The sequence below is a fragment of the Mustela putorius genome, unplaced genomic scaffold (genome assembly GCF_011764305.1).
Source record: "Mustela putorius furo isolate JIRA1106 unplaced genomic scaffold, ASM1176430v1.1 tig00003898_pilon_pilon_pilon, whole genome shotgun sequence".
Lineage (NCBI taxonomy): Eukaryota > Metazoa > Chordata > Mammalia > Carnivora > Mustelidae > Mustela > Mustela putorius.
In genome coordinates, this window is record NW_025422047.1 from 17941391 (window position 1) to 17968777 (window position 27387).

Consider the following 27387-nt stretch of genomic DNA (forward strand, 5'->3'; position numbering starts at 1 on the left):
GGAGCGTGGCCCCGTTTCACCTTGAATGGGACTTCTGCCCTTCACAACTGTGAGAACAAATTTTTGGTGTTTTAAGCCAGCCATTTTGTGCTAATCTGTTATGTCTGTTCTAGGAAGCTAGTATGATGAAGTTCCTTTGTGAGCAAAATCCACCCCTTTATATAGAAATTACATTCTTTTGTTGTATATGAACACAACACCGAGGTTACTCACTGGCTCCAGCGTACGCGGTTGGAGGGAACGTGCAGCTGTGAGTGTTCTCCGGCTCTGGCACCGTGGCCCGGCACTGCCTGGGAACAGAGCCAGGCACACCGAGGGCTCCTGAGGAGGGGCGCTGAGTGGGCTTCACTGCCCCCTCTGATGCTGGAGCATCAGAAACAAACTCCTACAAACCCCACACAGCTCAGGGACTGAGCTGCACGCCAACAGGGAGGGAGTGGACGGTCACGTGGGGACAAGATGCACAATACCCATGACCCCCCATCTGCCCTCTCCCTGACTACCGACTCCGGCTCTGGCCCCAGGGACACGGGCTCCAGCGCGGAAGGCAGGACCACCTCTCCCAAAAGCTCAGCAGCCAGTTGCTTATCTGCCATGACCCGAGGAGGCGACTCTCTGAGAAAGTTGTATCCCCCTCAGAAAAAGACGGATATCGTCTAGGTGCCCGGACTGGAATTTGTTACTTTCTGTTGAATGGTAAGCTCTGTGGATTCCTTTGGATATAATTACTCATCAAAGTTAAATCCTGATCCTGCAAAATAGGGTTTTACCCTATTGTGGTTTTCCTGTGAGATAAGAAATGGGGTGGGGGTGCTGACAACAGGGTGCGGGGCTTGTGGGCCTGTCCAGGTTGCCGACCACTACCTGGTGAGCCCTTCCCCAGTCACCGTCTTGGAGGCTGCCAGGCCAGGAAGGGGCCTGAGCATGTCCGCCTCCTAGGAAAGTGCCCCATCTGCCACTACGGTGCTTCCCAGTCCTGTGGGTTTCACACACCAATCACATCTCCAGAGAATTGCTGGGGACTGACTTAGAGTTGCCTAATTTCATTTTGACCAGGGCATTTATAATTTGATGAAGATTTGAACAATTTAAAACGTTTGCCATGTACCATCTTGATCATTTCATAGAAGAACATTTTGACTTGAAAAACTGTAGGAAGGGCATACCCCCAAAGCAAGCGTGGCCCTTTAATGGGGAAAAGCTTGCTGTAGACCAGAACATCATCATCTCAGATGGGTGCCATCCCTGGGACAGCGCTCATCTCTCCTCTTGTTGTCCCTTTACTCTATTGGACACTTTCCTGGTGTGGCCCATGAAAGTCCCCAAAGTTCCCTAGAAGAAGCCCACAACTCAGAGACCACCTGTGTGCTGAGGTAAGGACACAGAGTGCTCTGACGTAAGCGGCTTTTGGTCTGTAGTTGTTCATCATGTGCTTTAGGTGGCATGTCCCCCCACTTTCAGTGACATCTGCACACAGTCCTTTATCAACAAACTGGGAGAATTCTCACTCTGTTTTCCATAGTTAGACGAGACGCTTCCTGCCGGAAGGTACTCCTGACTTCACTCTCAGTTTCAAATCGTTTCTTCAAGTGCTCGCTGGCCTCCTGCATTTCTTGTATCTTACTGATCAGCTTCTCTTTCTCTTTGGTGTGTATTTCATTTTGGGCCTCTAGGGTCCTGAGAAAAAGATAAAGGAAATTTTGGCACCAGTTTTACCGTCATGGAGAAGTCACTTGTCATAGCAAACACTGATTATTTCCAAAGACAGAAAAATACTTGGGCCAATTGATGTGTAAAGTGAGTAGTACCTAAATAGGAAAGTCTTTGAGGTGGGGGTGGGGGTGGGGGTAGGGGTGAAGATCAGGGCTGGCTGGGTGTGGAGCTGCCCACGGTTGCCCCAGTCTCCTTAACTTGATAAGAGATTCCTGCCTCCACTCTGCCACAGGATGCTGATGGCTGCCCCAGGACACCCACATCCACTCACACCCTTATGACCAAAAGTCCAGTGATTAGGTCCTATGTGAATGGCCTGGGGGCCAGACTCTCAAAAACCCAGGGAGAAGAGAAGTAGAGATCCAAGACTGTCTCGCCACTTTCCTACTATTTGGGATCCTCATTTCACCACCATCCTACCAATAAAGTCACATGACTAAAATCCTCCCTAGGACATAGGGCATCCGTGTACGGCTCTGAAAGGTAAGTGTGTCAGCCTGTTGGCGGCAAAACATTTTCCCCCCCACAAGGCTCCACCTCAGCACCAGGCCCTCTAGGGGTCAATTTGCATATCTGGGGGGATTATCCGTAAAGACTCTCTGTCACATGGATTTCAAGCCTGACCCTGCTCTGAGAAAACCTGTTCTCTCCCACACAATCTTATTTCAGCAGTGTTTTGAACAGACGATCCATGTTCTAAGGGCATAAAAAGTGAAAATTATGTCCCCACTGCTGGGCACCAGCCATCCGGTTACCCTCCCTGGAACAAGCAATGTCTTGATTCCTGTATGTTCTGCCAGGTGTGTTTGTGTGTGTGTGTATTGTGTGGTGTATACATATGTGTTTCTTTCCTTCACATATGAATGGTAATAGATCATCTATCTTAATCGGCACCTTGCGTTTCTGGCTTTATAACATATCTTGGTTTCTCCCACAATTTCAGAAAAGAAAGCATTGCATGAGCATGAGCTCAAAGAGTATACACATTAACACTTACTCTCTTTGTGTTCCTTCTTCTTCTCGATTGCGGTTCAACTGATTAGACAATTCTTCCAGTCTGCCTGTAGTGGGAAGAACTGTCTTTACTTTGGGGTCACGTTTTGATTTACATTGGGTCTTGCTTTGAAACAGTCCTAAGCTGTTTCCTGCTTGAGATTAGGTTTTGTTTGGTCTGAACAATGTTTAAAAATTTTCAAAGCCATTATTCCAAAATTGTGATATTCCACATAAAAATCTGGTTTTCTGGCTTTTCTTTAAAGATAGGGATATCAAGCAACACTGGGGCCAGTATTCCCACTTGGCAACAATCAACGGAGCTTGGAAGCCACCGCACCCTCTAAATGTCTTGCCCCTTACAGTCCCCTCCACTCAGCCCACTTCTCACATTTATGTCACCTGGCTGGGCCCCTGGAGAACCAGAGTCTGAGATGCTGGGGTACAATGACTTCTCTGTCATTTCCTGGACAAGGAATCCATTTTCTAAAAGCAGTTTCGTGACAGTTTCAGTTACCTTTCATGCTTTCCGTTTGTTCATTCAGGCGGATTTCCAGATCATGCTTCTGTTTCTCCAGTTCTGAAATCTGCTGTTTAAAGTCTGGGATCATCTTTAGAGAAGAATTAGAAATATTTGAATATGAAATGCTTTTGTCTGTGAGCTTCAAAATCTCAGAGCTTCTCGGAAGCAAACTAGACCATGTAGGTGTCTAACCCCAGGGAGCATATGTCGGGTTCGGTTGTGTAGGAGGGCCAGCCAAGGCATTAACCTGGTTTGGCATTACAATTTTTTACCTCAAGATCTAGAGAGTCACAAGCAACACCAGCGTGTCTGGAGGGAGTGGCTCTCACACAGCTACACCCGTGATATCACCGAGCTCTCCCGGAGGAGAAGGAAGAACCCTGTCTAGGAGGCCGTGTGGGGGCTCTGCTGTGGTGAGCCAGTCTCTTCAGCCCCAGCCCAGAAAGGTCATATCCTCATCTAGGAACACGAAAATCATCTCAAAGAGGTCCGCCTGCGCCCTGTGATTTCTAGGTGGGGTGCCGCTCTGTTAGTGGAGGTCTGGAATGATCTAGTATGTTTCATGATCCTCTGTCCTTGTCTGTCTGTGTATTTCTATAAATGTCACTCACATCCACCCTCGGTCAGGTAAATAGCTTTTCTGTCATCCAAGTGTATGAAAACACGTGTGCCTCTGAAGTACATGTGAAGAATACTGGTTTGTGCATTTGGATGCCTGTTTCTGCAATGTTCCTCAGTAAAGGTTCATCCAAAGAATAAACAAAGACATGAAGGCCCTTAACCACTGCTGCACACATCTGCTGTGCCTAGAGCTACATCTCATTTGTGACACAGCCCGGAGATGTCCTAATACTCTCAGGTTAGGCAGAAGAGAAGGAAATGGTAAGAAAGCTGAGACGGGGTAACCTAAGAGGTGGGTTCTTAGGAAAGCATGGTATCCTGGAAGGTGGCAGAACAAAGAGCAAGGAGGAAGACGGACTGATTAACATCACCTGATGTTGCTGAGAGATAAGATGGGGGTGAAAAGGAACACATTGGGCTCAGCCGTGTGCAGGCAGACTTGGTCAGTGGTTGGGGCTTAGGACAGAATGGCGTGGCTGTGGGGGAGTTGGGAGGTGAGTGCAAAAATCCATTAGGTGACCACTGAGAAGCCTGGCCAGCTCCCCACAGAGAAATGGGGTGGTGGCTACAGATGATGTGGGGTTAAGAAAGGGATATTTTTTGAGTCAGGAGATTCCTCCAGGATTTCTCCAAGGCTGAGGCATGGATGAGACAAACACTGGGGTGGGGTGGGGGCAGGGAACAGGTGTCACGGAAGAGAGAAGTCCTTGAGAAAATGAGATGAGAGGCACAAGCAGAGGGACAGACCTGAACACATGCCCCACTCCAGAGTCATTCCTCTACCTTAGCGTTTTTTGTCACTTTCCAAGAGGTTAGGGCTAGACTTAAAAAAACACAGATTTACAAAATACAGGTGTACACCACAGAATTGGGACCCATCCCCTCTCAAATCAAAGTGCTCTCCAGCCTAGGGTAACTTGATAGTTGTATCTTTGGACCCAGCTATTTCACTTCTAGAAAACATAATTCTGATCCATCGTTTACTGCCAAGAAACTGAATTTTATCCCACTGTTAAATGACATCTCTCGAGTAATGGCCACCCCCGGGGCCCACGGCTAAGCCTGTACCATGTTCTCCGATGTTAGCCTGGTGACTTCATGACGGATACTTTCATTGATGTCAGTCTCTTCTCTAAATAATTTCTGCAGGTGGTTGATCTCTTGACTTAGGTGCACCACTTTGAAGTTCAAAGCTTCGATCTCCTTTTCATAGGAGTCCTTCTGGGACTGGAAATGGCTCTCCAACACGCTGTCGGAGGAGGGGGGCAAGAAGTGAACCATATGGTCCTTGTTCTGCTGGTCTGCTGACTGTGAGCATGGACATGCGCAGCAGTTAGGAACATTCACAGTGAGCGCTATGTTAAGGACGCAAAGTTTATGAGTACACACCTAGTGACAGGTTACGGAATTTGGTATGGAGAATTATAAAATCCTTCTAGCCAGTTAGGAAGCATTATGTGGCATTAATATGCAGCTAATGGTAAAAAAATTTTAGACATTATTAAAATTACATGTTATTAGTTTAAGAATATGTTTGGTATGCAACTATAGTAAATATTCATTAAGTATGCATGTGTCAGACTCAGAATGTACAGCACCAACAGTGAACCCTGACGTAAACTACTAACTCAGGGTGATAATGACGGATCAATGTAAGTTCATCAAGTTTAACAAACGTACCACTCTGGTGGGGGTTACCAACACTGGTGTTGTTGGGGAGGGGAGGGAAATCTCTGAGAAATCTCTATACTTTCTGCTAAACTTTGCCATGGACCTGAAATTGCTTTAAAAGATAAAGTTTGCAGGGCACCTGGGTGGTTCAGTGAGTTAAAACCTCTGCCTTCAGCTCAGGTCATGACCTCAGGGTCCTGGGATTGAGCTCCACATTGGGCTCCCTGCTCAGCAGGGAGCGTGCTCCCCCCCACCCCCCATCTCTGCTTGCCTCTCTGTCTACTTGTGATCTTTGTCTATCAAAAAATTAAAAATAAATAAATAAATAAAAGATAAAGTTTGCAAATAAAAGATTACAGCAAATTTCTTAAATTTAAACATAGTTATATCTGTACGGCAACACTGGCTACCTTATTTGATATCATCTGTTTTCCCTGTACAGATTATAGGTTTTATGACCCAGGAGTTTATCCTATAAAAAGATTGTTTTTTATTATTAAGCTCATTACTTAATTCTTGAAATACTTCCAGTGATTATTAGATCATTCTACTACTCCACTCCAAATTTCTTTTGTGTCAAATCTATGGAAGGTAAACTTTTGACTTTCAATATTTATTATCTCTGAAAATCAAAAAGAACTCCGGGAGAGTTTCTTACTGTGTTGCTTTCTTTAGTCCTTCATAAGCAAACCAAAGTTCTCCATCCTCATTTAAATGTTCCAAATCTTCCAACGAGAGCCTGGAATTTAAGGGGAGTATGAAAAGCAATCATCTCACTGATGTGCAAAATGATTCTAAAGGTTTGGTAACGCAAAAATGATTACCTGCTTCTAACATCTTCAATGTCGTAACTTTCAAGAAGTTGTTTGGTGATCTCAGACATCTTTTCTGAGAGGAAAAGGCAGAGCTGGTATAAATGACATTTCTGCATGATTTCTCTTCTCCCATTCCCTTTTTTGGTCCTACTTTTCTAGATTTCACACAGCTAACCATACCATCAGCTAACTTAGCAGCTGTTCAACCAATCAACTAACCAACCTACCAGCTATGACATCAACCAGCTATTCAACTTGCCACTTGTCCAACCAACCAGCAAACCAACTGGGCTCATCATACCAGAGGATACATTTCCTTAGCGGTGATGCCCGTGGTAAACTGGGTCTGCGCCCGTAGGCTCAGTGACTCTTATTTTTCTTACCTCTCATTTCCCGTTTCTGTGACTGCACGTGTTTCTCCACATCTATCTTCTGTGTCTGAAGTAGCTCTATCTCCTTTTCAAACTCAGAGATTGTCTGTATCATGGCAGTGACGGTACCGGGTAAAGAAGAAGTAGATATTATGGCTTATACCAGACAAAGAGAATACGAACACGGTATCGTGCATCTACCCAAGACAGCCTCACCCAGCTACCATCTTGTTAAATCATCACTGCCCACACATTGTGGCCTTGAAGTATGTTTCACTGCTCAAAATGTGGCTACTTATTCCCAGATGTAGTCAGTTGTAGCAATAGAATTGGTTTTCTTACTACATAAACGGAAAAATAGCTTCTTACTTCAAGGTTGGGCTGGGCTGGCCTGGGGAGGAAGGGGGCCCAAGAGGAGTAAAACCTAAGGGGCTAAATTCTCTTTCACTGGTACGATGAACTCTTGGGGCAGAGCCAAGGATACCCGGGAGGCTGGGAGTTGGCCGAGGAGGAGCAGAGGTTGTGGGGAAGAGGCTGTATTCTGTCTTTATTACATTGTGAGGCCAGACTGAGTAAGGGTCACAGGTGTGAGGGATTGTAGCTCTGGGAGATATGCAGCGGGAAATAACTCTGCCTTGATATTTTCTCAATTTGTCTAAGTGTTTGAGGGCCATAGCCCCAGTTTCCTCAGAGGGTGAGGAGAAAGATCCAACTGACATTTACCAATCACTTCACATACATGACCTCTTCCTTATAATAGGCCCCTCGGTGATGGAGTAATAATTTACAGATGAGAAAACTGGGGTGACAGAGGGGAAATGGCATGCTCAGGGCCACACAGGGAAGCTGATGGGACCCCAGGACTGTCCAATCCAAAAGCCCTGCTCTTGGTAACGTTTTGACAAATGTTCCAAGTCATAGATGTGCTTACTTCCAGACTGATGATGTTTATTTTCTGTGAAAATCAGATGAATCTTAATATACCACATCAGAGGGTTTGGGCCATGTTTCCTACCAAAGAGGAAGTGAGTGACAAATAGTGGGGTCTCACTCAAGGGCAGCCCTATGATGTCCCAAGATACAGACTAGGCAGAGGACACGACTCCCAGGGATTGATGCGAGCCTCATGTGGTTGCTAAGAGTGAAGCAGTCAGAGCAATACGTGGTCTTCCCCGATCCCACGGTCCAAACTCTTCCTTCTCAACGACAGGAAACTGGGACCCAGAGGATGTGGACAGCTCTCTTGTCAAGAGGTGACCTAGATGGGATTCCTAGTTTCTTCTAAACCATGCATGGCTATTCCACGACCATTACAGCAAACATTTGCATAATCTTAACAACATTCTACCAACATGCATTTCACTTATTTAGTGGAAGCTTAAAAGCTTTCCAAACTCACACTGAGATATTTTGCACTGAAGAACACAGGGACACTTGGGTGTTTTCTGGTGTAGGGAAGGAATTCAGTTAAGCCTTGACTGTCCAAGCAGGGATCACTGCTTTTGTGGATTTTCTGATAACAATTTAAAACATTCTGATAATAAGGTATTTTAATTTTAAGACAGGTGTTTATAGAACTATAACAACATGATGGAATATAGAAGAAGGGCTCACATCAATTTATCATTTAATCTGGAAGTGTTCTCTAGGTCAGCATATTTGAATAACTTCACTTAATTTCAAAAGAGTTAGAAAGCTGACTTTTAAAATATGAAAACGAATGACTGGTGAGTCAAAGGCAACTTGGGGGTTTCTCCTTAGAAGAACTGAAGGGATCAGGATCCTTTAGATTTTGGCCTTATTCAGATGCTCTTAGCTATCTGACCCCACGGGTCTGTGGAAGTGCCCCCTCCGTGCGGCTCACACGGCACAGCCAGGGAGCTCATCTGCAGGCGGGAAGCCCCTACTACCTTTGCCTGCTTTCTCAGTTGGGCCACCTCCCCCTTTAAGCCATCGGAGGTGACCCGTTCTTCCTCTAGCTGGTGCTGCAGGTGCGTTTTCTCCGCTCTGAGAGCTTGGATGTCTTCTTTCAAAGACCAGATCTGCTTCTCGTAGTCTTGTGTTTTCAGTTCAAAACTTTTTTCAAGAAGTCTAGACGCCAAAAAAAAAAAAAAAAAAGAAATGAGTAATTGAGAATTTCTCTAAAGTCTTTACCATGAATTAGAACAAGACATCATTTTGAAAGTAATGAGAAGAGACTCGGAAAGGAGACAAGTTAATTAGGATCCACTGTGACCGTTCCAACAGACAATGGCCTTACTTTTAGCTGCCAGTTTCCTGTCCCCTTATGTTAGGGAAGCTTCTTACACCTTCTGATCTGAGAAATGTAGCTCTACTCTGATCACACAGAGGAGACATAGGATAGGGAGGCTAAACTCCAAGACTCAGCAGTGGTGGGATACTCCATTCCTGAAGCCACCCTAGTTCCGTGGGGTTCCCTGTGGTCTCTTGGAGGGGCCCTTCCCTTCTCAAAGACCTTGGCACAGTCTGCCATGCCCTGGCCCCTGCTGTGTTCCAAGGATCCTGGAACTCAAGGATTCTAAGGATCCTGGCTAGGTCCTAAATAATTTAATACAGCCATTTAACATGTCAGAGGGCCAGCCCTTCAATGTTCTACAATAACCTGCAGCAAATCCAGATGCCTAAAAGTCCGTGGAAATCCAATTCCTGGGACGCCTGGGTGGCTCAGTGGGTTAAGCATCCACCTTTGGCTCAGATCACAATCTCAAGGTCTTGGGACTGAGTCCCAAATCGAGTTTCTTGTTCAGTGGGGAGCCTGCTTCCCCCTCTGCCCCACCCCCTGCTTCTCTCTCTCTCTCTCTCTGACAAATAAAATCTTAAAAAAAAAAAGAAAGAAATCCAATTCCTTGTGAGATGATTGCTCTATTAAATATGGGGTGACTGACCAAGAAAATAACCAAAGAGAGACATGATCTAGACCAGCCCAATGTAGCCCAGAGGGTCCAGTCAGAACGGAAGTAGTCCCAAGGGCTCCACGAGTTTATAAAATCATCGCTTTACTGGCCAAGCTCTCATCTCTGCTTGTTTTATGACCGGCTTCCGTAACACAAAGGGAGAACCCCCAGGAGGAGAATCACATTCCCAGTAGGTTTGTGTTTCATTTCCTTTCACAGATATTAACAAACTTCTTAACTTTGTTCTCTGGTGTTTCAAAAAACCACTGTGCTCCTAAGAAGACAGTAGAGCACTTGTAAAGGAGCAAACTGCAGCCAGACGTCCATGCTGAAAGGATCGCAGACTTGTACCTATGCGGGCTGGGAGCCACCCACAGGCTGCGGGCATCTGGGCGCCCCTCATGGGTTGTGACAGGGGCTAAAATGTCCCCAATCAGCTGAAAGGACCAGTCCATGCTACCGGTGGGAGCTGATGAAGATGGTGAAGAACTTGAAGTGACCTGGCCTCAGCCTGCCTCTCCAAACCCCCTCTCCACATGATTGCTCCACCTGCCCTCATGCATAGTGGAGGCCAAAAACTGAGCTCCTTTCCTGGAGTTGAGTGTTCACATTTTCAAGGTGAAGAACCCAATCTCCCTATTCTAAAACTCACATAGGATTGTGAAACACGTATCTGGTAACTCTTGGAGCTCTTGGGTACGTTCCCACCACTAACGATTTGGCATCCTGCTCCTTACTAAGACTCAGGCTCCTCTGCCAACCAAGCGGGGAAGGCATATGTCCTTCCACCCAGCTTTGAGCCTTCCAGCCCCCAAATGAAACATGCCAAGGATATTTTGTCTCTCCCCAACACCCTGCCACATATCCCTACTTTCAGATCTAAGAGCTCTGAGTTGACTCTCTAAGAAAGGGGAGTGTAGACTGCAGCCTTTGCAGATTAGCAGGGTGTTTGGCACTGAGCTAGGGCAGGTGGGGCTGGCAGAGTACAAGGTCATGGGGACCTGCCTCAACTATTGTGAGGTGGGTTCCACCCCTATTGACTGAGGCAAGAGTCAAGTTAACAGACACAACAGACAGGGGAGGGAGGCAGGCTTATTTCCTAGGCAATAATTTTACTTCTTGGACTTGATGGAAGCTGAAAGGGAGGGCCGTGTCTGAACTTCTGTCTTAGCCATGAAGGGAAAGTGGGAAATTCCTGGGGGTCCATCGCCCACTGCTGAAGGACGGGAGACGGGCCTGAAAGGTGCACCCTGGGGGCCTCGGCTCATACACATCGGAGTCCCTCACTTCCTACAGATATTCACCTCCCTGCTTTCCTGGATCTGTGACCTGCTATCAGCAAGCTGAGAAGCAAAATATAAAACAGGAGAGAGAGAAGGAAGCAGTAACTTGAAGGCAAACCAGATTACATACATTCTCTGTTCTTGCTCTTTTTGCACATCATCAAAGAGCTGCTTGGTGAGGTCGTCCATCTTTTCTGTGAAGAGAGAACGCCCTTGGAAATATGTCTGCACCCAGTACCTCGAAGGCGTCATGTCACACGTAAGAAAGCGTGGCTGTGAGAACAATCATGGGCTACTTGGGATGAGTAGGACTGAAGATGGGAGGGTTACGGCCACTTTTTATAATTTAGAAATCAGAAATGCAGGCAAGAAGGGGAAATAATAATTCTCACAAACTGGTCATGCTGGAAATGTGTGAATAGTTTCATTTATAGTACTTTTTCGGTCTGGGTATTACTTGTTTAAAAAGGCATAATTGGCTTTGAGACAATATATATGACTATTAAAAGCACACAGACACCCCCTGGGAAGGACAATGGTCAGTTTATGATGGGGTTTCAGTCTTGATACTGTCAACGCTTCAGACTGGAGAATACCTTGTTGTGGAGAGGGGGCCATCCTGTGCAGTGACCACCCAAACTGTCTCTGACAGAGGCCATATGTCCCCCGGCAGAGGGGAGCCAAAGTGGTTCTCTTGGCTCACCATGGTCATCATTCACCATAACCAAGAAAACGATTAAGTGTCTGTCTTCATTTGGGGAAGAGGAAGTCTGACAAAGCTGCTGTTGCCTTTCAGCACAAGAGTCTCCAACAACAAACGGTAGGTTGAGGCAACACTGGGCAGCCGGAAGCCACGTACATTCTGAAGCTGTGACAGTCCTGGGTTCACAACACATCCACACACGACAGGTGCCTTGAAAATGGGGTAACCCATCAAAGCCTGACATCTCTATCTGTACTTCGTTGACATCCCATCTTTGACTTCTACCTCACTTCTGAATCCTGCCCCAGAGGGGAGCCCCAGGAGGAGGTGATGAAAGCTACCCTGAATTACTTGATTAAAAAAAAAGAAAGAAAGAAAACAAAAAAACAAGGGCGCCTGGGTGGCTCAGTGGGTTAAGCCGCTGCCTTCGGCTAAGGTCATGATCTCAGGGTCCTGGGATTGAGTCCTGCATAGAGTTCTCTGCTCGACGGGGAGCCTGCTTACTCCTCTCTCTCTCTCTCTCTGCCTGCCTCTCTGCCTACTTGTGATCTCTCTCTGTCAAATAAATGAATAAAATCTTAAAAAAAAAAAACAGTATTCAAATGAGGTATCAAATGTCCCTGAATCAAAAGGACTGCCTCAGAATGTCATGATTCAGCCAGAAGATACTAGAAAAATGTTTAAGCTCTAATTTAGAAGCCAGCATATTTGATATAATTTCAATTTTTACTTCACTCACAGAATCAGCTTTCGTTCTGGTGCTTACTAAAACTTAGACCATTTGCCAAGGGGTGAAAAAGCTGCCTGAGCGTGACTTTCTTCCTGGGAGCCATGGATGGTGTCCATGTTGGAATTTCAAAAAGGGGAAATGTGTGGTAACATCCCTTAGTCACAGGTCCCAGGGTAAGCAAAGGCTGGTGCTTTTCACACAATACTGTTTGCCACATGTAGAGAGACCCATATGATAAGCACTTTATGAACACTGGGTTTGAAAGTTTTCAGGCACTTTTTGGAAGGAAATATAAAATTATGGACCCAAACATGTCAGTGCTGTCAAATATGTACTTCTCAGGACACATTTGTGGGAATTTAAATGTCCTTATGGGAAAAATCACTTAGAGTTAGAAGAAAGAGCAAAATATACCCAGGAGCCGTATATCGTAATAAAAAAAAACAGAGGTAGGCAAGCCCTTCCCTCATTCAGGTCTTAGGTTTCTTCAGGTTTGTTCTGACCACATGTGCCCATCAACACCTATATCATGGTCCTCAGAGACCTAGTGGACACCACAGGTCATCTGGAGCAGGAGGACACTCCCGGGCTTGGCAGCCCCTTTCTTGCTCAGCTAGTCAGGACTCGGGGTGTTTATTTCCTCCTCCTGACACATGTTTCTCCACACGCTGACCTGCACCCCCGGGCTCCTCTGGACCCTGGTGTATCCACTGCCTGCTAGGCTTCCGGTGTGTGCCAGATCCCCAGGCCTGAGCTACCAAGGCCCTGCTGCCCCGTCAGGGCTCTCAGAGAAGAGCTCTGGACAGTACAGAGAAGCAAGTGCGGTCATTTCTGCCATCTGGACGGGAACCATCAGGTTCCCATTCTCATTGGGATTGAGCAAGTGCCTACAGGTAGCCTCTGAGTGAGACAGAGCTAGGCTCAGGGTGCCTGTTTCACGCCCCTGAATGAAGGGAATACCACTGGTTCCAAGTGGCTGTGTCAGAAATCTCAGGGGGGCTACTCAAGGGCTCAGCAGGGCCTTCCCTCACAGCCAGGGCAGGAGCCGGGGGAAGTGACTGCTTACACCAAGTCATTCAGACAGATCTGAAATCTGACTACAGACTCTCGGCTAGCAGCAGCATTACTGCAGCGTTACCCTGCCTGTGCATCATATCGCCACAAAGGTGTCAAAAAGACCCACATCTGAACCATCCCGGCCGCACCACGCACAGACACCACCTCCTGATGGAAGGGTTCCAGGCTGACAGCCCAGCCATCTGCATTTTGCAAACGGCCCAGGCGCTTCTGAGACAGGGATTGCTGTGCCATCGGACAAAAGATGGGAATGCAACAGAAGAATCTGTAGGGTAACGTTACCACAACTTAAGTATAGTTGCTCCTTGCCAAGCAAAAAGCATTCTCATTTCACTGGGAATGCATCACAGATTCCTGATTCTACCTAAAACTCAGTTCACGCCAACAGGTATTTCCCGAACGCCTGGACAGGTGAGCACGTGAGAGCACGCCTCGTGCTACCGTGGGCTCTACCTTTCAGCTCTTCAGTCTTCTCTTGAAGCTGCAGCTCTATTTGCTCCTTTTGTATTTCCAGTTCTGAGTTATGCTTCTGAAGCTTCGCCAGTTTCTAGGGAAGGGAAGAAAAAAAGCTTTTTTAAAAAACTCACTTTAAGTTTTGTCACCACAGCTTTTCTTGGTGAAAGGCTACATTTTTGCCCATCCATCCTTCTGTCCATTCATCTGTCTGTCCGTCTCAGCTCCTATCCATGGCTGATAGCTGGCGCCAGCCCCCTGCTGCGTTCCATCTCACACAGGGGACCTGTGTGACTTCAAGCAGACACGGTTCTCAACCTGGCCAGGCAATGGCTGAAGTCAAGGAGCAGTCACCAAATCCAAGGTTTCCTCAAAGTAAGAAAATGCCTCTATCCTTTTCTGGAAGCTTCTCAATAGCCAAGGTATGCATATATTTAATAGGCTGAAAATAATTTATGATACAAAGTGGAACCACACTTTGAGAGTATTATTACTCAGGAAGAATGTGTGATTGGGACAGAAGCTCTATTATCTTAGCTTTTCCTAGTAAAGTATCTGTTGAATCATGCTGATGGCTGCTGACAGGCAGTGCATGCCATGGGAGGGGGCCCTGGGGCTCCAGGCTGCCCCAAACCTGGGTGCCGTAGGACTTTGGAAAGTACAGGAGAGTGGAGGGTAATAAACACCACTGCTTCAGAGAACGGCAGCTCACAGTTGTGCAGGTCTCCATGGTAGGCACATGGCTAAATGATTTCATCTGACAACTTTATCCTTACAAGGACTCTGTCAGTCCCTTTTTGTTACTCCCATCTTACATCAGAGAGGGTAGGGGACTTGCCCAAGGTTGCCCAACCCGATGGCAGCAAAGACGAGATCTGAGCCGGAGACATCTGATCTCTGTCTACTGCTCATTTTACTCAACTACAGAGACGAAAACCTGCCCCAAACTTTGCACTGCTGTTCTGGGGAAGATGCTTCAGGGCATGCTCCAGAAGGACAAATGACAGGGGACCAAGATTCTCATTGAAGAGAGATAAGCATCTAGCCAGAGTTTCTTTGCTTTAAAAGGGTTTTCATCACTTCACATTAGTTGAAAAAAAAGGAAACCTCATGTTGCATGTCTTGAAGCACGAGTCTCCTCCCCTTCCCCCAGATTCTAGGCCTTTGATCTCCTCCCCTGAAAGGTAGACCCCCCTTTGTTGATGGACGCCAATAGCAAAATCTGATCTGTTCTGCAGAAATCTGCTTTGTGGGAAAATGCTGTCCCGTGACCTCTTGCCCAGAAGGACTCGCATAGATTTCCATAATCACGACCAGCACAGACCTCTTCCATGGCAGCCTTATATTTCTTCCCCTTCTCCTCATAACTGTGCCTGTGGGCAGCTGCTTTGTCCAGCTCGGATTCCAGTTTCTGAATCTTCTCCGTGTCACCGGCCCGAAGAGCGGCGAGGCTGGTCAGCTTCTCTACCAGCCCATGGTTCTCTTTGTTCTAGAGGACAAAACAGCAGATATTTGGGGGTTTATCCCAAATAAAGAAGCAATTCCATTTGCCTCTCACAACATTTGACATGGTATCTAGATCTATCAGGGCTTTATCTACACTGATCACAGTTTTAGTTACAATGGCACGTATGAGTGTCTTCATCCCACAACAAATAGCAAGGCAGATGTAGTCAGGCACACTTCCTGAGCTGATGGCACTCTGAGTGCAGGACCAGCCCAATCCTGGAGCTCTAAGACAACCCTAATGCTATGGAATACACTGTGTCCCCTGCTGCCCCCAAAGTCACATGTTACAGTCCTAATACCCAACACCTCAGAATATATAGAGATAGGATCTTTAAAGACAAAATTAAGGCAAAATGAGGTCATATCGGTGGGCCCTAATCCAGTACAATTGGTGTCCCTATAAGAAGAGATTAGGACACAGACACTGCAAGTCAAGAAGGGACAACTCAGTAGAGACCAACTCTGCCAATACTTTGATCTTGGCCTTCTAGCCTCCTGAACTGTGACAAAAGAAATGTTTGTTGTATAGGCCACACAGGCTGTGGGTGTTTGTTATGGCAGCCCCAGCAAATGAACATGCCCAAGGTGGAGCCCTGGCAGCGTCAGGACCCCCCACAGGCCCTCCTCCCAGCTGTCACTGCAGTGTTTTGGTACTGGTCCGCACAAGACCCGGAAGGCGCAGGACTGCCGCACAAGAGCACAATAAGGAGAAACTGCATCCAAACTTCAAGGGGTTTTTTGCACATTTATCCATTCGCTAAGGACTCCTAAGCCTCTGTTCGTGGCTAAGTCTTAAGTTTCCCCTAGGAGAATCTCAGTATTGTTTGGGACAGGCCCAGAAGTGAGTTTTACAGATCTGGACGCTGCGTATGACACAGCCCTTCCCCACTGACTAAGAGCATGTGGATTTTTGTTTCCCACCAGTGGAGATGGTATGAGAGGTCTCCCCAAAATAGGCAGGGCTGCAGTTAGACCATATAGACCTTTGGGCAAATTAGAAAGGAGCAACTTCTCCGAGCCAACACAGTACTAAGGGAGCATGGCTTGGCATGTGGACATCTTTGTGCAGGTGAGAAAAAAGCACTCCTGTCTCAAGGCAGCTTTGTACCAGGACACATGTGTTGGCAAAAGCAAAGTTAGCCTGGATTTCAGCCCCACTTACACTCTTCAGCAGCTGACCTTGCACAGTGTACAACCTATACAATTGCATGGAGCAGACTTTTACAGTGTACTTCTGTTTTCTGAATAAGGTGGTCCACATAATCTATCTGAACTTCCTAACATGGGCATAAATCTTAACAGCATTAGCTAAGGAACTGGTCCAGGACAAAATAAATCAGTTGGAAAAATACATATGAAAGATACATTATGAACACCTACCTGATCTTCTAGCTTTTTCTGCAAATGCTGGACCCTGTAAGTGAGCTGAATGTTGAGCACAAATCGTCGGATACTCTGGAATCTGCGTCGGGCCAGCCATGCCCGTGCGTATTTCTGTAGGATCACAGCCTTGTGTTCCTCCAGCATCTTTAAAACAAGATTTTTTGAAACGCAGATTGGTTCCCCACTGTTTCTCTTATCAACTCCTCTAACATTGAGAGATGCAACTATTAAAATATTCTCACAGCGTAAAATACAAATTTCTTATAATTAACCCACAGAGTCCTATTATACCTAGACTTCTGAAACAATGACCAAGCTGACCTGTAGCAGACATGTACGAACACTAAGATACCAGCACTCCACACTCTCTATGAAGGTCTTCCTGCAGAAAAAGACCATCTCACTATGACTAAGAAAGTGCAGGGTCTCAGCCGTACCTTTCGGTATCTCCTCCTTGCCAGGAGTCCTCGGGTGTAGGCCTGGATGGTGATGGCAGCCACACGGATCAGCTGGTACAAACTGCGGACAAGATACCCACGACAGTACTTCTGAATGATGATGGCGGCCCATGCTTCTTTCAAGGCTGTTGCCGTAACAGCTTTCCTTGGTTAAAAACAATGCAGAGTGAACCTGTTATCCACAGAGCCCTGGTTTCCCTGGCACAGTGATGAGCTGGTGCAGCATTTTCTCCCCCCGACTGAGGAATAGTCAAATGTTTTGTAAATCTACCGTTAAACTCTAGAACTCATTGAGTCTAAGGCCTGCTGGAAGTCAGTCTCCTGAGGTTCCGTTCACCTGATCTGAATGTGGGCCTGCTCCAGGCCAGGGGAACAACGTGGCAACTTGCACGCTCCCCACATTCAGGCTGGTCAGTTCACGGTTGCTCACATATGTGAGAAGAAAAGGGGGCTTTAGCAGTGCACTTGCTCATTCAGCCTGGTGGGGAATCATGGAGCAGCTCTAGATCAGGGCTTGGCAAACTACAGTCTAGGGACCAATTCTGCAGCCTGCCACCTATTATTGTCCAGTGTTATGGGGACACCGCCACACCTGTCATCTGTATTTTATCCGTTCCTAGCAACAGCAAAGTTGGAGAGTTGTGAGAAACTGTCTGGCCCCCAAAGTCTGAATATTCGGCTCTTCCAGAAAAAGCTTGTCAACTCCTGTCTAAAGGATCAGAGGTGAAGACAAAGTTCTTCCCTTAAGAGCTGACAACCTCATGTTGCAGACTTATGAATGGCCAGGTGGGATAAGAGGAAAAATAAAGTAATGACTAAAAGATCCATAAGAGAGATCTTACAGAACTATCATTCTGCTTGTGAGTCAGCCATTGATGGAGAAGTGGGATTTCTGGAGACAGTGAAGGCTAGAAAAAGCATTTCGAGCTAAGGACCAGTGAACATATGGAGGCCTAAGTAATGCTGGAAATATTCAGAAAAAGAGAATTTGTCTGGAGCTGTCAGAATATAAGATACATGTAAAAAATAGTGAGGTTAGAAAAATAGAGACCATGTGTTATTGAAAAATGTAGTTATTGAATGTAGTTATTGAATACCCATTGCAGTGTATGAAAGCAGGGGCCAGGCTCTCCCAGAGTTTCCATTCTCATGAATGCATCTAGGCCATGGGGGGCCTTGAATGCCATGCCAAAGACTGAGTGTAGGAAACAGGGGTCACTGGAGGCATTAAGGACAAGAGGAGGGCAGCGGCTCCCACAGACTCTGCTTCCAGAAGACAGACAGCAGTGGGAGGCTGTGCTGTGGGACCAGGAGGCAAGGGGTGGTGGAGTCCTTATGCAGGACAGGGGATGGGAACAGAATGAAGGGACAGGCACGAGAGGTAAGCAGGGGTAGAACTGTCAGGCCACTGCGATTCCCAAACAGAAAGGGGGCCTGACCTGGGGAAGAAGATAACCCTGGCTTTTCCTGTCCTGAAGACAGTTGCTGTTGCTCGACTCAGAGGCACGGGGGTGGAGAGTGGGGGGCAAGCCCGACTATGTATATATGTAAGACGGTCACCTGGGGTGGGGTGGCAAAACCAGCTCAGGTAGAGGTCAGGTCCCGTGACACTGCCTGATCCTTAAACAGCTGCCTTCTCCGCTCCCCTCATGACATGCTAAGGACAGAGGCAGCGCCCATGCACACTAGTACATGCTGCTGTCAGGAAGGATACCCTCTCACTAGCCAACTTGGCATGGCCTCTGGGAAGCACTCAGTGAGGAGTAGGATTGGTGGAACTGCCCCCCAACTCAGCCATCCCCTTGGGAGGTGCTCAAGTTTGCTGGCAGAGCCTTGCCATGGATCCCCTTGAGTACTGTTGGCACCCCCTCTCTCTGCAGGTAGGTTGGTCAGTGGCTACTCACGGCATTTATGTAGGGACCCTGACTGCCTTTGGCATTTTCGCTTCCCGTGGAAAAGGGGTCCAGTCCCTATACCTGGTCTCACTTCAAAACCCTGATCAGAGCTTCAGGGTCCTAGAGGTCACCTCTGTTGTAGGAACAGTAGGCAGAGTTAGCACTCCCTGCCCCAAGGGTATGACCTTCTCATCTCCAGGCTCAAGGCCCCCTTTCCCTCTGACCCACCCCCTGGCTTCCTCTGCTCTGGTGTACCTCACGGTCTGCTGACCCCGGAAGTACTGCTGGATGGTCAGAGCAGCTTGTCTTTCTCGGAGGAACTTTTTTCTCTGGAGCCAGCCACGGATGTGCTTTTGTATCACAACACAACTCTGCCTGAGCTTATCCAGTCGGAGTTTCTCTAAATAGGCCACTTGTCCTGCTCTGAAGAAAATTTTGGTTTTACCAAACTGGTACTGATTAGAATCCTGGAAGAGAAAAATTATAGAATCAGAAATAAAAATCTTTCAGAGTTTCTAGAGTATTTGGAAAAGATGTTTAGAGATTCAAAGATGCCAAAACATTGTTATTTTGACGCATCTGCTCCTTGACAGAAAGCAGAAAAATTCTAATCAGGACCTCAAAATTTATTTTTTGAGATGTCTGTTTAAAGCCACTGGGGGAAGAAATGGACTTGAGGTCCAGGGGTCCATCTGTGGGGTGAGAGCAGTGAGTGAATGTTCGGTGATTCTCAGTTGGGCTGTTGGGAAGCTTCAGCTTCTCTCGACAAGAGAGCAGAGCCTGGAAAGGTCTGATTTCTATCTTCATTTTGGTTTGTCTTCACCGCCCCCTTTCCTGGACATGGTACCTCTGTCTTCACTGCCTTCCCACAACTCACTGCTGCAGCAATGACCCAAATCCACACGGGGTGCCCTGTCTGGGACCCTCCTGGATCAGAGACTTCTCAGTTGACCGTGTGATACAAGCCAGGCCCATCGGAGCTCCTTCGATGGTGGAAAGACAACGTAGGAAGACTCTGAGGGAGGCTGGGGTTCGAGTCTGGGTCCCTAATGGTGACTCCTACTCTCACGAGATGATGCCCCCATGAGTGTGTCTGCTCTGACCTCAGCACCCAAATGCGCGGGGCATATTTTCTTCCTTGGCATTCATGACAATGCAGTTCTGAGACAGGCGGGTATGGAAACACACCCGGGAGATAGGCAGCGCGGTAAGAGCTTGTCACTCCTGGAGTTGAGAGAGACTGACCTGGATGAGCCTGTGTAAAACCACTTTGCACACCTCCTTTTTATCACGGAACGAAAGCTCCTGTTTGGTCATGAGCACACCATAGCGACTATAGAATTCGGTGTACGTCCACCTGCAAAGTCAAAGGGGATCTAAGGAAGCGTGGCAGCGAGGAGGCATGGCCCCTCTGCGGTTCCCACTGCTGATGGGGTGGTAGAGTCAGTCCTGGGATGACAGCACTGACCTTTGACCTCATCCTGCGTGGTCCCCATATCGTATTTCTACTAACACTCTGCCCCAACAATTGTGCTCTCCTCCCCCAGGAGCAGTGCAGGGGCGGCAGGTGGTGTTCACCAGCCACAGAAACAGGTGATGCGGTGGCAGTGGCCCATGTCCTACACACTGCCTGTCAGTGGCCCTCTTCTGGCCTTCTTAAAGCACAGTAGGAAAAATCTTGGGGGCATCTTCTGCAGGTATCTGACAAAAACGCCTGGCAGGCCCTCCCTTGGTTCTCAGCAGACCTGAAGTTGGGCCTTCCTCCCCCCCAGCACATGGGATGACCACGAACCTGGATGGGTAGCTCTGCGCACTGATGCGAATCGTCTCTAAGACGCCGCAGGCTCGCAGCTGCTGAGCAATCCTTCTGGAGTCGAACCTGAAAGAAGACGTGAGTCAGGAGATGGGTTAAGCCATGGTGACGGACAAACGTGCCTCGGAGCAGCGCCGCGGAGCCACCTGGGCGGGGGCCCTGGGGAGCCGGGTGGGCCTCTGCGCTCCCCACGCTGGCCCCCAACAGCCACTCCGGAAAACAGCAGCTCTGCCGGCTGACTGAGGTCTTGGAGAAATGAGCAACGGAGTCTGACGGTGGAAACAGGGAGGCGGCTTTGTGGGGAGAGGGCCTTTGGTTCAGCTTTGCAGGACAAGCAGAGTGGAGGAAATGTTCCCGCCCGCCCCCTCCGAGTGTCCATTTGACGCTAGAATTCCCTTGAAGGGACAGGGACACCGACCAGCTGAGGTCTGAGCGTCTGGTGGTCTCCCCAGACACTGGCCACCTCCAGGATGGGCCACATCCCTCAGACACCTCTCAGCTCTAGTCAGCTCAAAGAGACTCTGCAACGTCCACTCCTGAGCCTGGGGCTTTCCCAGGGGCTCCAGACAGCAAGCTGCACGTCTCATGCCATGTTGGAGGGGGAAACCTCTGTTCTGCCACCACCTTTCTTTCAAAAATCAAATTTTCTTTTTTACTGAGGTCTAACTGATAGGCAGCATCACAGTCATAGCTCGGAGGTTTGCAACATAGTGACCTGGTGTTTGTACACGCTGTGAAACGGTCCCACTCACCTCCTCCATAGTTACAACAGTTTCTTTCCTGTGAGGAGGGCTTTTAAGACCTACACTGTTAGCAACTTTCCAACACACAATATAGTATTATTAACTATAATGCCATTATAGTTAATAGTTAAAATATAACTATTAGTGACCATGCTGTACACAAATCCTTCCTATAAGCAAGGAGCTGCTCTGGCTTTCCCAGCTGCATGAACTTCATTTGTGGGCTATTCTGGGAAAGCTGGTCCCTTTGCTTTGGCCTGGAGACAAGCCCCCTGAGAGGGGCTGTGCTGGCTTGCGGTGCATGTGAAGGACCGAGTTGTTCTGAATTGTTAAAAAGCTAGAAACAGTAAACTTCAAGAGAATTATAAGCAAATTTTCCAACATTGTGACAGAAATGGCCTCCTGGGTGTTTTCACTCTGCTGCATAGAAACACTTACTCAAAGGGTAATTTCTCATCATTTGGCTTGATGCATCGCACATAGTGGGGTGTGGTCGCATTGAGGGTTTCCATGAGCAAATACAGAGAGCTGCGGAACTAGGAGACAAGGTCAGAGATAAAAATGTCATGCTTAAGTCAAGGCCAAAAAAAAAAAAAAAAGAGGCCTAATCTTTGAAAATTAAGAAGGAGAAAAGTTAACTTCATGCATTAACTAATTATGAAAGCTTTCAAACCATGACTGTGATGATTACTAGCAGGTCCTATACTCTGGACAGAATGCTGCTCTATCCAATTTTCCCAAACAGCAGGGAACTCAGTAAATCATGTCACTGTGTGAACACGTGGTTTGCTCAGGTGTGTACAGCCTTGGAGGCTGAGATGTGATGACGATGACCTGTGGCCTTTCTTTGCACTTACATACATAGTAGATGTGAAGCAGCTCAGTGCCCATATCCAGGCCTGGATTGCGGGCCCTACAACTGCCTGGCTCCCCGTGGGGCCTGGCCCCCTCGCCCTCAGCCCTCAGTTACTTTCGGAGTACCTTGTTCCCCACTGTGGTCCGGAACTGCTTGTTGTTTGGCTTGATGACTGGCTTTGCAGATTTAACTGTGATCGCTGACCTGAAAGGGGAAGGAGGAACCGCACTTTCTTGAAAAAAGCTGGCGCAGAGCTGGAACTGGAAGAAACAGAGAGGATTTCAATGTCCAAAGGTGTTCACTCTCAGTCGTCAGCTGATACGAACCACAAAGAACGGTCACAACAGGTCTGTGTAAAGTGAGGTTAGTCTGTAATGTCTACAGTCAGATCTGAAACCCACAAGAGGCCGCTCCTCCCTCAGGGTGACTCAGGGCTTCTTTCCAGGAAGGTGAGCAGAGAGAAATTCTTGCGGATGTCTCCGTGGGCCCGTGGGTCCGTATGCTGTTTCCACACCTGGAATCTCCTCCCTCACGTTTTCATCCCTGTACATTTAAGTTCTACCCATTATTTGAGATTCTGTTAAAATATTGTCTGGCTCCACCCCCTTCATCTGCTTAGAATAAGGTTAAAAAAAAAAAAGATTAAAAAATCTGTGTCCTAACTCAGATTAATTCCCATTTCTTCTAAATAAGATAATCTTCTTCTAAGATGCTCGTTACTTTCCACCAAACATCAACTACTTCTTTGTCTTACCTTCTCAGAGGGAAACTCATTTTTTTCCCTTTTCAAATCAGACATTGACAGTCTCCTTTGGAGGAGACTCCCTGTATTCCTCCCCACCCCTGCCCCCCAGTGAAACCAGTGGGTCTGAATGTGCCACACCTCTGAGAGGCTTTGTGCTGAGCTGGGACACCCATCTGTGCTTTCTCGTAACCCGCATCCATCTTCTAGAATGGACCCGGGGGTACACTTGGGGGCGAGTAAGAAATTGGTGAATTAAATCAACTAATTTTGTACACGAGATGCAGGCCATTTCCACACTGAATTCTCTAACATAAATCGGTTTTAATAACTGAAGTTGACATGCTGGGGACTTATTTATGATTGTTCGGGGAAGCCCTCATGCTCATTCGGGACCTGGTCAGAATGCTTGAATAAGAACAGAGGACTGGGGATCTTTTAAAAGAGGAAAATAATAAATATGATCTAACCAAATATTCACACAATGAAGGTTCATGTATGGCTTATTCTTAGTCTCAAATGTTAATAAGGAAATGTTTGAAGAGGAAGAGAAAAATCCAGAAGTCATTCCTTTGAGGACACTATTCATACAGAACTGTGGATTTGAGGAGCTCACACATCGGAGCCAGCACCGCTTTCCCTGGGTCACCCTCCTTCTGTCTGGTTTCCTTTGGATGCTTAGCACCACCTGCCATTGCTACGTATGTGGTTACGGTCTGTCCCTCCACAAGGACAGGAACCCTGACTGCCTTGTTCACTGCTGTGTCTGGAATCTAGGACCAGTGCTTGGCACATGGTAGTGCTATAGAAATATTTGTGAATGAATGAATCAAATGTAAACTGTGGTCCTTTTTTTTTTTTTTTTTTTTTTTTTTAATTTATTTGTCAGAGAGAGAGCGAGCGAGAGCAAGCATAGGCAGACAGAGTAGAAGGCAGAGTCAGAGGGAGAAGCAGGCTCCCTGCGGAGCAAGGAGCCCGATGTGGGACTCGATCCCAGGACGCTGGGATCATGACCTGAGCTGAAGGCAGTTGCTTAACCAACTGAGCCACCCAGGCGTCCCTAAACTGTGGTCCTTTAACTGGCTATATGTTAGCTATTCTTCCTCTCTGGCTTCCCACACATTTTGATTTTTTTTTTTTTTAAAGAGACGTGGTCTCGCTCTGCTGCCCAGCCTGGAGTGCAGTGGCTATTCACAGGTGCGATCCCACTACTGATCAGCTCGGGAGTTCTGACCTGCTCCATTTCTGACCTGGGCCAGTTCACCCCTCCTTAGGCAACCCAGTGGTCCCCCCGCTCCCGGGAGGTCACCATATTGATGCCGACCTTAGTGCAGACACCCGATCGGCATAGCGTGCTACAGCCCAGAACTCCTGGGCTCAAGTGATCCTCCTGCCTCAGCCTCCTGAGTAGCTGGGACTATAGGCATGTGCCACCATGCCCAGCTTGATTTCTGATTTTATATCTAGTGGATATTTATTTGGATGCTTTCAGAAGCCTGATACATATTTCAGTCCCAATTCTTAAAACAGTTATTTCTTCTCGGTCTGAGCTACAGTTTGCCACTGCAAGACAGTACACACACCCACATACTTCTTACTCTTTCCTGATGCACATCTAGGTCCATGTCAAGTTATATAGCAAATAACATTAATTACCCCCTTAGAAACTTACAAACCTTGCTCGCTCTCATGATTTCAACCAGCATGTCATAGACGGTATCTCTGTTCTTTTCAAGGAAACCTTCACATTTATATTCTACCTACGCGGAGAAAGGATTTAATTATTTCCAAAGAAACAAAAGCAGACAGCATCTAAGTACCATGGGGTATTTCTTTTTCCTTTTAAACAATGATGAATGAAGGGGCTAAAAAGGCAAGCCTCTAAAAAGAGATTCAGTTTCGTTTATCACAGAAAACCATTTATATAAAACTTTGGGATCTGGGAATACGTCAGCTGATGGAAAGAGCCAGGCTCTTGCACTGCCTGGATTTCTTACTAGTCACTGATCACACTGTATACACCTGTCGGTTCCTTCTAGCCACAGGTGACCAGTCATTTCTGCAGCGGGTGCAGTTAATACACACAGTTCTACGAAGAACTGGCTTGGGGTTCACTTTGCCTTTGAAGCCATCTGGAGGAGGAAACTATCTCAGTGTGGTCCTTTGGGTTCAAACAGAAATATTTTCCTAAAGCAACATTAATATGGTAGAGAGGAAAGAAAAACTGACCATTTGACCACAAAGTCTTTGAGGGCCACCAAAACCCTTAGAGTTTGGTTAGAGGGGTAAATGTGTGCACTACTTCAGTCTGGTTTAGGGAAACTCCCTGCGGCCCTTTCAGAACCATAAGGCTTCTTAAATCCCTTGAACATATCCACGGTGGTTGCTTAAACATTCAAACCCAAATAGTTTATGGCTCTGGGTTACATAGTTTATTATATGATACATATTTTTCATAAATTAGAAAATATGTTCAAAGTACAATTTTCATGACTGCAAAAACAGGCTTTTGGGGATGCTGGAATCTGGGGGCAGAGAGGGTGTTCACAGACCCCTGAGCAAATACTCTGCTTTGTCCCCTTAAGGGAGGCAGCATCCTTACTGAGCAGAGTTTGGATTAAGAACTAGGAACACTGGCTGTGTTCAAACACTTCCTTGTGAATGGAGACCTCGGGTTGTTGCATAAATTCTTCCAGGCTGGTGGTGTGAGCCACTGGCTTAAATGGACAAAGGTTTAACAATGTAATAAGACCATCTGTGGGGACAGTGTCACAGCCGCCTCTGTCGGGAGCTCTGGGGACTGACTTGCTACATCTAAATGCAGCCGTCTCACTTTCAAAATGATTATATTTCCCTGGCTAATTAAACAGGGTACCTAAGCTAACCTTACAGTGTATGTGGTTTTTTCCCACCAACCTGCAATCCACCCCAAATGCTGCTTTTAAGAGAGACTTCCTGGAAGTGCCAGGGAGAAGGAATTAAATGTGCAGAAACCAAGTATGGTGAAGAGGGTCTTGAAGTCAATCCCATATATCTGATACATTTTGCTCCCCTTCCCCTTTCTCCCATGGGATCCTAGCTGTGGAACTGCAGAAGACAACCACTAGAAAATACAACCTGCGATATTATCATTCATTTCATATGCATCCCTTCAGGAATCAAAAATGCTAGCAGGTTTTTACAGTGCTCCTCTAGCCTGCAAAATCATTTTTGATTTTCCAGCTTGTTGCCCCCTGCCCTGCCCTCTCGGTCACCATGAGCACACTTTGACCCCAGCACTAGCACTGGTCCCGTGATGCCCAGGCACTGGCCAGGCCCCAGGAGTGACACCCAACCAGCAAATGCTCTGAGGGCGGGAGTTTCCTTAGGGAGTAAAAACAAGAGGAGAACATATGCTTATGGCAAGTGGTTATGGTGATTTTTCTTTTTTTCCCTATTTCCTAAGCTTTCTGTAATGTGATTTTTAAATAACTTTTTCTTTTTATTAAAGTAATGTCTCATAAAAAAAAAGATCAATAAAGAAGAAAATAAAGATAATCTAGAAAATGCAACATCTTGAGCCAGCCTATGTTATCAGTGTAATAAACATATTACAACTTAATGAAAAAGGAAAGCCTCAAAAAAGGTCCAGCTTTCATTATTGAAAACAATTATGCTGTCTTGATTTTAACCATTTCATAGAGGAAACAAACGGATAAGAGATTCATGAATATCCAAGAAACCTAAAATCAGAAATGAGGTCCACTAGCCACACGTTTATCTTTAAAGCACTGCAGTTGAAACTCGTATTTTGCGACGAAAACAAGTTAAAAATTGTTAGACACACGCGCATGTCTCCTTCATCATGGCAAGGCACCAAGACCGAGTGTGACTTGAGTCTGGCCAGAGAAGCCCCTGCCTGCCCACAGCATCTAGGAAGCCTCTCCAGCTCCAACGCAGACAGCACCGCCCCAGACTCTCCCTGTACCTTGTCAGCAAAGTGCTGGATGATGAAGGATGCACTTGACATCCTGGGTTTCTCAAAGAAAGAGTTCTTGTTGACAAAATTATTATACAGCTTTTGAAGCCAGTTTTCATCAGTTCCATGTGGTAACTGCAAGAGAAAAGGAAACCAGAGAGT

At 46.9% G+C, this 27387-nt stretch overlaps 1 protein-coding gene across 1 annotated transcript in view; it reads right to left on the reverse strand.

The window, feature by feature from the left end:
• MYO5C (myosin VC) overlaps window positions 1-27387 on the reverse strand; it is a 91841-nt gene that overhangs the window by 25946 nt on the left and 38508 nt on the right. The window contains exons 13-32 of the mRNA XM_004755408.3: window positions 27235-27360; window positions 24944-25027; window positions 22651-22785; window positions 22108-22205; window positions 20906-20992; window positions 20359-20470; window positions 19369-19580; window positions 17198-17363; window positions 16758-16904; window positions 15193-15357; window positions 13869-13962; window positions 11036-11099; window positions 8618-8798; window positions 6720-6813; window positions 6346-6409; window positions 6180-6260; window positions 4919-5099; window positions 3224-3317; window positions 2711-2774; window positions 1509-1677 (exon numbers count right to left, since the gene is read on the reverse strand). Of these exons, the coding sequence (XP_004755465.1) occupies window positions 1509-1677; window positions 2711-2774; window positions 3224-3317; window positions 4919-5099; window positions 6180-6260; window positions 6346-6409; window positions 6720-6813; window positions 8618-8798; window positions 11036-11099; window positions 13869-13962; window positions 15193-15357; window positions 16758-16904; window positions 17198-17363; window positions 19369-19580; window positions 20359-20470; window positions 20906-20992; window positions 22108-22205; window positions 22651-22785; window positions 24944-25027; window positions 27235-27360 (2418 nt within the window). The remainder of the gene's footprint in view (window positions 1-1508; window positions 1678-2710; window positions 2775-3223; window positions 3318-4918; window positions 5100-6179; window positions 6261-6345; window positions 6410-6719; window positions 6814-8617; window positions 8799-11035; window positions 11100-13868; window positions 13963-15192; window positions 15358-16757; window positions 16905-17197; window positions 17364-19368; window positions 19581-20358; window positions 20471-20905; window positions 20993-22107; window positions 22206-22650; window positions 22786-24943; window positions 25028-27234; window positions 27361-27387) is intronic.